Source organism: Garra rufa, chromosome 1, assembly GCF_049309525.1.
Source record: "Garra rufa chromosome 1, GarRuf1.0, whole genome shotgun sequence".
In the NCBI taxonomy this organism is placed as follows: domain Eukaryota; kingdom Metazoa; phylum Chordata; class Actinopteri; order Cypriniformes; family Cyprinidae; genus Garra; species Garra rufa.
The window spans coordinates 35,193,917-35,210,025 of NC_133361.1; the positions used below are offsets into that span (position 1 = coordinate 35,193,917).

General features: G+C 36.2%; 1 protein-coding gene across 1 annotated transcript; it reads left to right on the forward strand.

The window, feature by feature from the left end:
• Positions 1-5,352: 5,352 nt before the first annotated feature.
• Positions 5,353-15,907, forward strand: ramp2 (receptor (G protein-coupled) activity modifying protein 2). Its single transcript, XM_073833494.1, has 6 exons — positions 5,353-5,466; positions 6,475-6,539; positions 6,639-6,696; positions 14,128-14,157; positions 14,339-14,507; positions 14,603-15,907. Exons 1-6 carry the CDS (start codon positions 5,412-5,414, stop codon positions 14,850-14,852), a joined length of 627 nt encoding a protein of 208 aa, XP_073689595.1. The 5' UTR covers positions 5,353-5,411; the 3' UTR covers positions 14,853-15,907.
• Positions 15,908-16,109: the final 202 nt, after the last annotated feature.

Below are 16,109 nucleotides of genomic sequence, written 5' to 3' on the forward strand. Positions count from 1 at the left end.
TTCAGATTTTGTTTAAAAAATACGTAATGAAAGTGAATGGCGACTCTTTTTGTGTTTCACAAGCAAGGAAGTCATGTTTGGAACAACATAGGGATTTTCATTTTCATTTTTTGATACAACTATCCCAGAGTATTTATTCACACTGTAAGTTCTACAAGTAAAATAAAAAACCTTCTGCCGTGTTGCAAGAACATGGAAGTAATTGGTTTGGTTTTACAGATTAATAATTTAGGAAAAACTTTTTTCTGTATACACCTAAAAATAAAGGTTCTTTTTGGAATCAATGGTTCTATGAGGAACCTTGAACATCCATGGAAACTTTCAAATGCAGAAAAGGTTCTTTATAGTTGAAAAAGGTTTTTTAGATTTTTGAAATGTTCTTCAAAATGGTTCTTTTAGGAACCAAAAATGGTTCTTCTATGGCATCACTGCAAAAACACCATTTTGGAACCATTATTTTTAGGAGTGTACTATATATTTTACCATAAAAGACATAGTAGATGTAGACTAGGTCATTTCACAGACTTTTATTCTGTGAAACATGAAAGAAGATAGTACAGTGGTTGTTAGTACAATGGAAGTCAATTGTACTGTTTGCTTACAATATTCTTCAGAATAAAAACTTTGTTTCACAGAAAAAAGCAAGTAATGTTGGTTTGGAACGACATGAGGGTGAGTAAATGATGACACAATTTTAATGTGTGGGTGAACTACAGTGCCTTAGAAAATCATCATATCCCTTTGAAATACTTTATTTGTCATACAGTCTGAAACCCTATTCCAAATAACTTTTCCAGCTTTATTTACAATTTTGGTCTTACAACATCAAACCAATGGGAAAAAAAACATAACAGTTCTGCAAATTAATAGAAAAAAAATACAATAACATGGTTGGAAAAGTCATCAGCCCCTTGATTTAATACTTCAAAGAGCCACCTTTGCTTTAATTACAACCATCAGTCTTTTTGGATATGTCTGTACAAGCTCTGCACATCTTGATTGGAGAATATTTGCCCATTCTTCCTTGCAGAATTGTTCAAGTTCAGCCAAACACTGTAGTGAGCGGAAATGGACTGCCCTCTTCAAATCCATCCACAGATTTTTGATTAGATTTAAGCTCTGACTTGGCCACTTAAGGACATTCACCTTATACTGTTGCAAAATGTTTTTTAAAATGATGTTGTAAGATACTGATGTTTTGTTTACTAGATTTTCTGGTTTCTGTTTCTGATACTGACATTGTGTGTGTTGGTTTGAGCTTATGCAGGCTTGGTTAAAGACTGGTCATGTACACGTGCTATAGAGTTGAAGTGGAATTGCTCAGCACTTCAGTATGTGATAGATGGAGTGGTAACGCAATTTTTCCTAACACCCTTATCCCAGTAATGGGCCCATCCTATCAGGGTTTTCTTAGGCCAGTCCGGTGTTTATCTTGGACCTCACAACAGAAGCAAACACAGGCAGAAAGATAGACATAAGAGGGAGGTCTTATCTGTGGAAAGTTTTTAATTATGTGCAGTGTAAACCCTGGATGTTGGTTTTGGCATGTCAAATGAAGATTAGTATCAGCTGGTGTGTGAGGTACTGAGGGATGGGCTCTTTGCTCTGAGGCCCAGAGTTTAGAGGCTGAAATGAAATATAGTAGAGACTGTGACATTTGACATGGTGTTGAACAGCTCTAGATACAGAGGCTTTAAAGATACAGCTCCAGATACAGAGGCTCCTGTTTTGTAAGTCGGTTTGGATAAAAGCATCTGCTGAATGTAAATGATGTAAATGCAAATGTGTGTATAAGATATGAGAATGATTTTTTAATACAAAAGGAATACATTTGACATACTTTATATTATATTGTGGCATCCTTACCATTAAATCCTTCTTGTTAGTTTCTCTCTTCAGTGAGCATGCTATATTTTTCAAAATAAAAGTTCCAAACGGGTGTTTTGGCAATGTCACTAGAAGAACCATTTGGGTTCCAACAAAAAACGTTTAGTGAACAGTGCTTTAAAAGAAAAGAGGTTTTCACTTACATCACGATTTGGTCAGTTACCCAGAATTGCGGCCATATTGGTGATACTCGGATGTAAACAACAGCATGGATTGATTGGTTAATGTACTACTGAATGCACTGTTCTGCTAATTTATGCTGTCTAAACCACAAAACAAAATGTGTAGAAGATGCGAAATCATATAGAGAAGGACTTAGTAGTCCTAGTGGTAAAGATTCGTACGAGCAGTATTAATTAAGATATTAGCCTAATGTTTCACCTACCTGATCGGAAATGATAAGAACAAACATGAATGTTGTCAAGATTCTTGCCCTGAAAATCCTGTTTGGTTAATCCTGGTTAAGTTTGGCCAACCACAAACGACTTTGGTTCCTCAGACAGTTTTTTGCACTCTTCTCCTTGATTTGTTAATACTTTTGGCAGTCTATAGTACTCCGCTCCGACCGATTAGTACAGCCCAAAACATGACAATAATTGACCATTTTCAGCAGTAATAATCAGCATAACATGCAAGATTAATTTGGTTCAGTGGCATTGTTTACGTTCAGTGCTGCCACTATGGCCGATTGATGACACGTAAAATGTTAAAAATCTAAAGACATTTTTTATAAAGAACTATTTATGTACAATGGAAAGGTTCCAAAGATTCCAATAAAGAACCATTGTTTTTAACACTTTGAACCTTTATCAGAAGAAAATACAACAAACAAAGACCAAAATAGTTTTGAGAGACATCGACATGAAAGTGAATGCTCATTACATTAACGAAGACTGATAAAATTTGTTGGCAAGACTTTTTCCCATGACTAAAACGAGACAATGACAAGATGACAGGTCAGAAAATGATAACATTGACTATATCAACATGCAATATCGTCGATAATAAAAGACTAAAATGTATTTAAAAAAATAAAAACTATACTTTTATATTGAAAATTTTATGTACTTTTATTTATTTTTTCTTCGAAAAAACGGAGACTGCTGTATGTGCCTCTACTACGCGAGCTTTCATGTGTGCAGTTGCCAGATATCAAGAGTTCAAATCCCCAAATCAGAGTTTCTCTGTTAAAAGGATACATTTTTTGCTCTGTGTTTTGCTTAAATTTTGCAATATGGCAACCATGCACACACGCTCACTCTATGTTACTGAAGCATTGACGATTATCTGAAAACACAGACAAACAAAAACAGGACAAGGTTGACTAAATGATAATAAATTGAATGATAATGATAATAACTACAAAGTGCATTTGACACAAGACTAAGAAAAATTTAAAAATGGCTGACAAAATGAACACTAATATTCAGTAAGATTTAGTAGCCACACTGATGGATTGAGTCAGTTAAGTTAATAAAGTGTTTTTCACAACGCGTCATCAATCGGCATATTGGCGGCACTGAACTTAAAAAATGCCACTGAACTGAACAAAACTTGCATATTTGGCTGATTATTGCTGCTGAAAATGGTCAGTTATTGTCATGTTTTGGGCTGTACTAATCGGTTGGGCTGGAAGAAACATTTGAAATACTATAGATTGCCAAAAGTTATAGCGAATCAAGGAGAAGAGTGCAAAAAATTGTCTGAGGAACAAAACCAGGATTTTCAGGGCAAGAATCTTGACAACATTTCTGTTTGTTCTCATTTCAGGTCAGGTAGGTAAAATATTATCAGACTAACATCTTAATTAATACCACTAGTATATGTCTTTACCACCTATTAATTTTAGTTTGTCAAAATACTGCACCCTTTCCTGCTTACTAAGTCCTTCTCTATATGATTTAGCAGCTTCCACACATTTTTTTTTTCCGTGGTTTAGACAGCAGAAATTAGCAGAACAACGTATTCAGTAGTACATTAACCATGCAATCAATGCTGTTCTTTACATCCTAATATAATCGTGACGTAAGTGCAAACCCTCTGTTCTTTCAGAAAGCAATTCAGACTGAATTATTGAGATTATAAGTCTTTCTGAAGAATTCAGTAAATAGGCTTAGGCTTCAGTAAATAGGCTTATAATAGTCATTTGTTTTGTGAATCAGATACAGGTCGTGACCCACAGTGCGAAAACCACTGACCTATAGCAGAGCAGCATGTGTGTTTCCTTTGGAAAAAATAGTTTTTGACTTTAGTAAACTTTATCTTAGTGAATCACAAAATAAGTTTGACAATGTCATCCCTATGTGACCATGATTCTAATCAGTTTTTCTGATGTTTATAAGTTGCAAAATACTGTAAAAATACATGATTGTACTCATTGTGCCATTTGGAACTCCAGTTCTGCGAAATTGAAGTGTCCCGAACTGCTAAATAAACCCTGTGTTTTCTGTCCCTCTAACTTAATCTGCTTTATAAACAGAGCAAACCAATTAAGGGTGGAAAACAAGCCTCTCCTTACTAATGTGAATCAAATGTGGAAGTAATTTGGGTCCTCAGAACTTCACCAGGCACTGGACCAAGCCCAGCTGAGTGAGAGAGGAGGGAATCGCCAGATGACGTTGACTTACACATCTGTGGCTGTGAGTGTGTGTGTGTGTGTGCAGAAACTCTAAGGGAATGATACTTTCTCCTCTTGCATCACTCCTGAGCTGAACCGAGTGCACGCCAGTGGTGGTCATAGCGTACATGCGTCAATGGCAGTGCTGTAGCTCTGTGTACGTCAATAGCGAGGGTAGACACTCCTCTGAGCCAATGCTCAGGGGGTGGATTTGTCATCAGTCTTTATCTCTCCCCTCCTCACTGCAGCACAGTTCACTCTCCAAAGCACCTGGGGTGAGACCCCCTGAACGGCCCGATGAGGTTAAAAGAATCCCTGCCAGAAACATTAAAAGAAACAGCCTGTTTGAATTGAGGCTGCTTACTCAACTCTATAATAATAAACACTGTGAGACCTACCACAGAAGCCAGTTCTGCTGTGATATTTTAACAATGTAATTATTTCATATTAAACATATATAGAAATTTTAATATTTTATATAGAAATAGAATTCACTCAGACTCTCCTTAATTGAATGAATGTAGTGTTAGAGGAAAAACATGCCTCAGATGAACCTCAAATGCATGTATACAACAAATATTTGAATAACTGTTTATTATTAAAACATAAAGCAATACTTTAAAACCTCAAATTATAGATAAATATGATAGATTTAATACAACAAATAGTGATAGCAAATATGACACATACATACAGATAGATAGATAGATGGGTTGGGTGGGTGATGGCAACATTGGGATATATTTGACAGCCCGCCCTATCTGTAATGTCTCTGCATTTGTGAATCCACCACCCCTCTAAGGAAATGAGCACATCCTGTTGTTTTAATAGAGTCTTCCTGTTGAAGAGTTCATTTGAGCAAGCTGAGGTGGACAGACAGATTGAACTACCACTGGATTAAAGCAGAATGGCGCACATATCTATATCTACGTCAAAACCAAAAGGGACCCTTCTGTTTTGGGGTGAGTATCTGAATCTTCAGATACTGCTTGAAACTTGAAACTTAAATTCAGAGGTGATCTCCAGAAGAAAATGCTAGTAATTGTACAAAGACAGAATGAAGACTCACTGTATTCGCTATCTTTTATTTACACTGTTTCTAAATGATAATTCAGAATAATAATTCTGGTGTGATTATATATGGGATGCTATGTGGATATATGTGTGCTGTTCAAAAGTTTGGGATCAGTAAGATTTTTAATGTTTTTTAAAAGAAGTCTTTTCTGCTCATCAAGGCTGCATTTATTTGATTAAAAACAAACAGAAAAAACTATAATATTGTCAAATATTGCAATTTAAAATAGCGGTTTTCTATTTTTATATACTTTAAAATAGAATTTATTTCTGTGATGCAAAGCTGAATTTTCAGCATCATTACGCCAGTCTTCAGTGTTAAAAGATCCTTCATAAATCATTCTAATATACTGATTTATTATCAGTGCTGGAAACAGTTGTGCTGCTTAATATTTTAATTTTTACAATTTTTTTTATTTTTTTTTTTGGAACCTAATACTTCTCCTGTGACACTAAAGACTGGAGTAATGACTAATGAAAATTCAGCCTGGCATCACAGAAATAAATTATATTTTAAAGTATATTAAAATAGAGAAACACTATTTTAAATTGCAATAATATTTCATAATAAATAGAACTAAGCATAAGGCAGTGTATTGCCCTCATGACCATAAAGACAATGTAATAGAATGTCATGTAAACTATAGCGCTGACAATAGATATAAATAAATTAGAAAGCTTCTGAGGAAATGACTGTCATGATCCAACTGGTCAGAACAAAGGGAGGATGTTCCATGCCTTGCTCTTCATCTCCTCCCTTCCTGCATCTTTTTCCATGTCAGTCAAAATTCTCCAAACTGCTGGAATTTGCTCTCTTATAATGACAAATAAGTGTGTTTCTGAATTTAAGTGTGATTTATGTGTATAATCTAAAGTTTTTTTTTTTTTCATGATAGTCTGTCTGTGTCTAATGGTCTCAACTCTGCAGACCCTGGTACCAAACGAACAGAAACAAACTGTGGTGAGCTGTGTTGACATTGAATTCTATTTGCTCTAAAAAGTTATTTTTGTAAAATATCCTCTTTATCTCACAAGCATTTATTTTTCTTCTGCGCTCTAGAGACAGACTGCATCAACCATGGCGACAGAAGTACAAACCACTGCATACACCAGAGCAGGTGAGTGATACAGCTGTGTAAATATGATAGACATGTCTGCTAATTTTTTTTGTTTTTGTTGTATGTCCAAATAAACCCTACTGTGAGGTTGTTTTCAGTGCATGGATTGAATTGAGTGCTTACTAAGCAGCTTAACAATGAATAGCACACAATCAGCACTTAGAAAGGTTACTGCTACAAAGTTGTTGATAAGAATTGGTGAAAAGAATATTGTGTTGCAATTCGACACTGCAGTGAGAGGTTTTGTTGATGCATGGAATATGTGACCCTGGACCACAAAACCAGTCTTAAGTCGCTGGGGTATATTTGTAGCAATAGCCAAAAATACATTGTATGGGTCAAAATTATTGATTTTTCTTTTATGTCAAAAATCATTAGGAAATTAAGTAAAGATCATGTTACATTAAGATTTTTTGTAAAATTCCTACTGTAAACCTATCAAAATGTAATTTTTGATTAGTAATATGTATTGTTAAGAACTTAATTTGGACAACTTTAAAGGTGATTTTCTCAGTATTTTGATTTTTTTGCACCCTTAGATTCCAGATTTTCAAATAGTTATATCTCGGCCAAATATTGTCCTATCCTAACAAACTATACATCAATAGAAAGCTTATTTATTGAGCTTTCATGTGATGTATATATCTCAGTTTTGTAAAATTTAACCTTATGACTGGTTTTGTGGTCCAGGGTCACATATTTATATGCATGGGAGAGTCTCTGGAACAAAGAATAAATTAACGGCTTCAGTTCGAGATCTGAATAAACACATTGGCACTGGGGAGATTTAGACTGGCCTGTTGTTTCGAACCAAAAACAGAAACAAAGTCTGTATAGTTCAAATATATATTTGAAGTTTAATAATATAAAGCATGCTACCTATAAAACATGTTCACACAACAAATATGTTGTCTTTCTCTGTTGTTTGCTTTAGCTTACACACATACAAAAGAAAGCCCTTATTTCTCCTCACTTCCAAATTTTTAATATCACACAAGTAGCAGTGGAATATGGCTGTATATTGGCACGTATATGCCAATATGCAGCCATATGGCACAGCTACGAGTGTGATATTGTGTTTGTACAACAGTTTGATAGCATTAGTGAAATACACGAGTAAAAACAGTGGAGAGTCTTTAAAAACCGTCTTTTGTGCAAACTACTTCCGTCCACCATCGGCTGAGCCCAAGCCTCTGTTACTAATTCAAAAACACCCCTTTAGAACTGGTAACTTTGAAAGAACATTGAGTTGCTTCATTGAAAGCTTACTGTATTACTGTATTAAAAGCTCACTGTATTACATAGAGTATTATGAGAGAGAGATGGACTGAGTGAGATTATCTGCATCTGATACAGCATTCATTCTTTAGCTCCATCTCATATTCACAACATCATTAAAGGTCTGGTCGGTCTCATGGGTTCATGAGCGTTGGACGAAATCTATATCTCTGAAAATGTTGAGGCAATTTTTCAAATAGACGTTATCGTTATTAACAAACCACATATGTGAAGTCTAAACAAGTACATTCTTGCTTAAAAAACTACATTCTGTCATACAAAATTCAATCCATATTGTAGGAAGCTTTGCAAAGTCATTTACAAAACTTCATGGGAGAGAATTCTTGCTTCAGTGGAAACGACTTACAATTGGTGGATCTCTCTTCAGGGTTCTAGAGCTTAATCATGGTTGCACCATATTTAATTTTTGACAGGAATGAAAACGAGGCTGTAAGGTATAGTGTTTAAGTGTGTTCAAATGACTGTACTTTAGTGGATTAAACATCTGATTGTTCAACTAACAAAAGGGAAAAAAGAAAGTTGTTGTTTTTAAAAAAAAAAAAAAAAAAAGGTGATCTGGGACCTTTATAAAGTGTGTGCCATTGGTTGTAAGTCTATCCCTTGAAGCCTTGTTTTTGGATAATGTTTTTGAATGTTATACTCAATATGGCGTCTAACTCGACTAAGATCTAGGCTATAGGAAGTTTTGAGTTCTGAAACTCATCTGTCTTTACAGATTAATATTAACGCAAAACAAATATTTGAAAAATTGTAAGATCAAAACTTTGTAAAACATGAATACTACACTAACCACTTTTTTGTAGATTTAATCTATTAGTACTGGTCGAAGACGATCTCACATGGTCAACATGAGATCCACAAGCCCAGAAGTGTTACATAAACTGTTCCAGCCCTCCCTCGGCCCTGGATTCGCTTCTTTCTTTTCCTTTGAAGTGAGTGAGCTGAGAGTTTGTTTCAATCACAGCTGGGCTCAAACCAAAAAGTGCGGCCCTTCGAGCACAGATGGCAAACTCTGATTATATCGTTTCCCGAACTCGATCTGTTTAATATGACCCAGTTATTCTTAAAAGTGTCCGTTCCATCAAGCCGCCCTGCTCTGCCCCTAAATGTTCACTTATGTTTCCTATTTGGAAACAGATGCGAAAAACGCAAATAAATCAGAACCACTGAGCCGACGAGGAATCAACCTGAGAGAAATGGAGTGTTCTTTAAAGGGGAAGACCCATTTGCAGATGTGCATCTGGCCTGGGTGTGCTCAGCCTAGAAAAGATCCGCGCCTCAGGGAAACAGCAATCTTTAAACACAACAGTGCTTTACAATATCAAGAGTCAGGACTAGAGATGAGAACCGGTTCTTATGCAGAAACCGTTTTGTTTTAACAAAAATACTGAAGGACTTTTGTGAAGCTTGTTTAACTTTTCTCAAACATGCGTTCTTTGTTCTACAAAAATAATCTGACATTTCCACTACTAATCACTGCAACACCACTACTAAAGGTATGTTTATACAACGATGATGTACTAAAAACTGTAAAGTAGGGCTGCTCCCTAATAGTCAACTAACCGTTAGTCAAGGAGAAGAGGCTTGGTCAACCAGAATTTTATCAGTCGTTTAGTCGCAGGAAAAAAAAATCCACAGGAAGTGACAAAGTCACACAGCTAGTGAGGGACAGATCATTTATGGCAGGTCTGTGTGGTAAGACAGTACATCAGGCAGGACATCCAAACACTCGCCTATCATTCATCGACCTCAAATATGGCATTTGATCTGAAAGTTGTATGTAGTAACAACTTTACGTGGCAGCCCAATCTAATGTTAACCTAGTAAAATGTGCGCTATACGAGTGTCTGTTGCTCCTAAAATACTCAAATTAATTTTTCATCACACAGATAAGAGTAATACATCTTTCAAATCTGTAAAAACTCTACGCTTATTTGTGTGCACTCAGAATAACAACGAAACGTTGCGCTTTTGTAAAATAATAAAAGTAAACAGGATGCGCTTTCTGCCGTCTCGGTCTCTGTGAAGTTGAGTGCGAAACTTCGAAATTCTGTGTATACTTGCCTTTACAGACATGAAAAATATATCTATAGAGAGTAAAATGTCTACTTTTAAATGAACCAATTCAAACAGAAAACAAATATTCTCAGATGATGTAATCCGTATGAAGCATCACACTCTTAAGCCGGAAACAAAGAAAGCACTAGTTTATCAATAATTTATTAAAGGATGCAACTAACTTTTACATGTTGTTTGAACATTAACGTGTGTTGGCAGTTTGTGTACACAACCACCCAGTGATAAAAATTCACCCAGTGGTATTTTTTTAATCTTTAAAAGTAATATCTCCTTTTTAAAATCAGGTCGTTCTGAGCTTCTTGTCGTTGTGATGAAACACAGTTGATTGACATGAGCGTCTTACCTTAGACCCGCCCTCACTGAGCTGAAACAGTCTGAATACAATTGCCATTGTGTCAGCTCAGGTGCAAAGGAAGACTGTAATTGAGCGATTGAGGTGTTCTGTTGTTGGATGTAATAAAGAACATAGCAGTAGTCATTTACTCCTGACATCTGAGCCTCTTAAGAGGCAGAGGACAAAGTCACTTTCGTTTTTAAAAGGAAAATGCCGATCCCGATCTACATATGCATCTATATTCGTGTGAATCATTTGTAATGCAGCTTCACCCACAGCAGAAGTGAGTAATAAGGGTTTTTTATGCATCTTTGCAAATGGCTTTTCTTAATAATGTGCTTGTTGGCAAGTTTAGCTGATAAAAGCGGCTAAATGTGGCTAAAGTAAACATTACAGCTCATAATCCCTCAGCAGAGAGGGGCGGGGCAAGCAGAGCTCATTTGCATTTTAAAGGGCCCATGTGATAAAATGAGCTGATTTTGACAAGGTAAAAGGGTGTTTTTTTACACTACTATTGAGATTTTTAAACAAAGTATATTAGAGACTTTTCATTAAGACCCTAAAGAATCATATGAACTTGTGGAAAATGGGCATCTGATGACCCCTTTAAAACATTAATGCAGTCTCCTTGCTGTTTTTCCCTGACAAATTCAGAATTATTATATCTGCTGGTACGCTGTGGCAAACTTTTTTTTGTGTGCGCTTGAGCGCTTATTAAGCTATGTAGGCAATTTAGGGACAATTATTATGATTTATATGGTTTATTAATAAACATGCAACTAAAAGTCGACTAATGCTTAAAATTAATGACTACTAGTCGACCAGAAAAATCTTTAGTCGAGGGCAGCCCTACTGTAAAGTTTTTCCTTTGCGTTTTTTCTTCATACACTGTCAAAACTATTCCCATTTACACAGATCTGTGAAAAAGGACTAAAACTGCACATACATATAGACTAAACACATTAATATGAATGTACATAATATCCCCGTAAATTTGTGTCCCATGAGGGAGGGTTTACACAACCTGTAAAAGGGCCTACATGACCCCTTTAAGGACCTGAAAACACAAACATTTAAAAACTGGTTTTAGAGTGCAAGTTTTTAAAAACAATGCCATTATCATCTCTGTGTAAACTGCAAAAATATGAATTTAATTTTTTTTTTTTTAATGCATGCATATTACGTGTTCATTCTATAGGTATTTGCTTCTTTATTGTTTCTTTACTCTTTTATGTTTCTTTACACAGTGACCTCACCAACTACTGGCCTGGAATAAATAATACATTTATTTAAGTCATTTTCATTGATAATTTTGACAATGTTGTCATCTGTATGCAAAACCTTGTAAAAATGTAAAGGCAAAACTTTTCCACTTTTAGTACATTGTTGTGGTGGAAATCCACAGTGCAAACAGTGACAGTGTAGTCTGATTCAAAAACGAATGACTCTTATTTGCCATTCTCTTGAATTAATAAAACTGTACATTGGAAAAACATACCATGTGACTAGTAGGCTCGAAATCCCGAATGAATGACTCTTATTCACTTTATTTTCCAGTAAGAATGGGTGCGACCATTTGTAAATTTAATGTGTCTGGCTTCTGGTGTCATTTGCTTCCAGCTACTTTTTCTGCATTTTAACTGGTGTGTCTTACCATAATGTATTATCTTAATTATGAACACACTGGTTTGTAGTGCAAACAGTTCTACCATTTACTGCACTTCATTCTTCTTTATTCTTCTTCACTCTTACCTATAGCGGCTGAATGGGAAGTCTCGCACATTCACAGAAAACAGCTTACTTCCGTGTTAAATAAGGTGGACTTGTTTAATTTAAGTTAATCAAAACCACACAGTACAACACATGTGGTCCCAATTCCTGAACTGATTACTTGTATAAAGTGGTTCTTTATCAAAAACACATATGAATCAGTCGGAACGCAAGTTTTTGTAGTTTTGGTCAACTCTAAATTAACCAAGAGCTACCTTATGATGTAGCCTACTTAGGAAGGCATATTGTGAGACATAAGTAAACAGAGAGGTTGTAGACTTAAAGGATTAGTTCACTTCCAGAATAAAAATTTCCTGACAATTTACACACCCCCATGTCTTGCAAGATGTCCATGTTTTCCCATTTCTCAGTCTGAAAGAAATTAAGGTTTTTGAGGAAAACATTCCAGTTTTTTTTTATAGTGGACTTCAATGGGGCCCAATGGGTTGAAGGTCCAAAAATTGCAGTTTCAATACAGCTTCAAAGGGCTCTACATGATCCCAGCCGGGAATAAGCGTCTTATCTCGCAAAACGATCAGTCGTTTTCTTAAAAAATAACAATTTAGACACTTTTTAACCACAAATGCTTGTCTTGCACTAGCTTAACTTTACATATTACATAATCACGTTGGAAAGGTAGGCAGAAGACCGACCCAGTGTTTACAAAATGAACTTGGCAGTCGTGGCCTAATGGTTAGAGAGTCGGACTTGTAACATGGGGGAGTGAATAACCAGCGCTTTCTCCACCTTCAATACCACAACTGAGTTGAGATCCTTGAGCAAGGCATCAAACCCCCAACTGCCCCCCAGGCGCCGCAGCAATATGGCTGCCCACTGCTCCATGTGTGTGTTCACCACTGTGTGTGTGCACTTGAATGGGTTAAATGCAGAGCACAAATTCCAAGGATGGGTCACCATACTGAACCGAAGTACACAGATGAAAAACTAACCATGCATGACCTTAGGAGCATTTGTGGTTGAAAAGAAAATATATATCGTATCGTTACACTAGATAAGACCCTTATTCCTCGGCTGGAATTGTGTAGAGCCCTTTGAACCTTCAAACCGTTGGGTCCCATTGAAGTCCTCTATATGGAGAAAAATCCTGCGATGTTTTCCTCCAAACCCTTAATTTCTTTTTGACTGAAGAAAGCAAGACATGAACTTAGGGCTGACATGTCATTAGCAAGACATGACATAGGGCTGAGTAAATTATCAGGACATTTTCATTCTGTAAGTGAACTAATTCTTTAAAGATAAAATTTCAATTCTGTGAAAAGTCATTGAATAGTCTTATAGGTTTTTTTCTGTTGAAGACTGCCTGGAAAAGAGAGAGAGAGAGAGAGAGAGAGAGAGAGAGAGAGAGAGAGAGAGAGAGAGACGACCAGAGGTGGAGCATTGTTACGTGGGAAAATTAAAGCGCTCTCGGTCAGCAGCTTTGTGAACATCTGGTAACCGTGATTCCACATGTGGTGACGGCGCATCTCGCTTCCACCCGTCGCGTTTCCTGTTATGCCTCGCGTTCTTCGGTGTAAAAGTTCAGGCACATTCAGCGGCGGGTTGAGACCAGCTCGCCAGCGCTCGTTTGCTCTGATATGAGGGTAGCGTTCAGCTTCTTTGGCGTCTTTCTGTCTGTTCTTTGTGGTAAGTTTTTTTTGTGTGTGTGTGTGTGTGCGTCGACAGACAAATTCAGCTTTAATTTAACCTGAATGGGACACTATACAGTGCATAACAAAGCTGTGATTTCAAGGATGCAGATGAGCATGGTATCAAAAGATCTAACAAGATGAATAATTATCTGTTTTGTCCTTTTTACTGAAGCAATTCGTTATTATTGTTATTATATTTTTAATAATTAAATGCAAAGGGTTTCATTTCATTGCAACAGTATATGCACATGTTGCGTATATTTACACATATGTGTATGTTTATGTATTTATATTTTTTAGATCATAGCTATGGAGATGGAGGAACATTTGGTAAGTACATTAGCTGTCATAAGAAAGTTTAAGTTAATAAGATAACCTAAGATACTTACTGTAGGTATCAGCTCGACTGTGACACTATGCAGATATACAGAAAACTCCATTATGCATTACAGAATGATTCACATTGCTTTTTGTCAAAGTTCATCATTTATTCATTTCATTTACATCATAGACTGTGGTGACAAGAGCATCTGTGAGGCATACTGTTCAGTTTGTGAGAGCGGTTCCTTCAAATCGCAAAATTGCTATGAACTGCTGGTACACTGGTGTAAATATAATTTTGAAGTTGCTATGGCGTCCATGAACAGTACCGACTGGTGTTCATTGGAAAAAGTAAAAAGGTACATTCTAAGGCTCCATTATCAAATGCCATATAATATTTTGATGTGTTTAATAACAATTGTTGACTCTCTTTCTCTCTCTGTCTCGCTGGCAGTGCATACAACAATTTTACTATGTGTACTGAGACTGTTGCTGACTGTCTGCTGCTTCCCTGGCCGAATCAGTTTGTTGAACACATATTTGTGAATATCCACACCGTCTATTTTCAAGAATGCCCCACCGAGGCACTGAGGGACCCCCCTCCCAGCATCATCCTTGCCCTTGTCATGACCCCCATATGCCTAATCCCTGTTATGGTGGTCCTAGTTGTTCTCAAGACTAAAAATGGAGACAGGAGGTCCTAGACGTCCAGGTGCAAGAAGTTTTTGTTCTTATTCCTTCTTCTGCTCCGTTTCTTCTTCATCTGAGATGGTATCCCACCTTGGGATAATGTCCTGGCTCAACATTCCCCAGTGAATGTACACCTGACTGTCTCCAGGATCGACTAAACCAGGATGAAGGATGAGCATGCGTTCTAGCGGTGATCTTTGACTGGAAAATGTTACTGTACTTCAATGAAATAATTGTTGGTTAGAAACTTATATGTTTATCATCACCTAATGTGCATTAGATATTTCACAGCATTATTATCTCCAAATTGCACATATAGAATTTGTTGTCTTCAGGATGTAAATACACAATCCACTGAAATGTGAAAAAAAGGTTCATTTGAAGCAAAATTGTGTACATAACCAGATGTACAAAACAACAATGCAGAACGACAAACTCATTTGAGCATCCACTTTATGCACTGTATGAAATCTTTTACCTATGTTTTAATGTAGATTTTGTTGTTAGTTAGTGACAAGAGCTGTTTAGCTGACTCATCTTTATAATTTCTATTTTGACACAAGTCATAGCAATTGACTTTCTAAAATTATTATGACAGCTATTGAGGAAATAAGCATAAATGAATTGATCTGAATGCATGACAAAACAAAGCCGACTGAAAGTTTCAAAAGGCAGCTTATTAAATATCTGTTTATTTATATAAGTTAATGACATGCACATGTCTCAGAAAAGAAGAGAATGTCAGAAAATGAAGGTTCATATATTTTGCAATGTCCACTTTCATTGTTCATTTTGATTTTACTGTGCCCCTCACACAAAACTGCATTGTACTTTACCTAGCTACAATATAATTACTGTATCATTGTACTCACATGAAAGAGACTGGCATTAGATTGTGGGTTATAATTATTTCAATCTTATAAGAGAAACTTGAGACATTTTTTCAAGTGTATGTTTTTTTTTTAAATAGACCTACCACTTTAAGAGCCTGTGAACAACTTTATACTTTTATACTTCAACTATTTTGATCGGACATGTTTTTATATAATTAAACCATGTTTTACCTAAAGTCTGTCGTTGTGATTTTAGTACAACCGTCCTTGTTTTGATTTTCTGTATTAAGAATATATCATGTTTTGATGTGCATCTTAACATAGAAAAGGTCTGCTTGTCTGTGACAGAGCTCAAATATTCAAGCTCAAAATTCCACTCACACTTCATACAGAAGGGTGGATGTTGGAGTCTATGAGCAGAAAATGCTGGAATAAGTG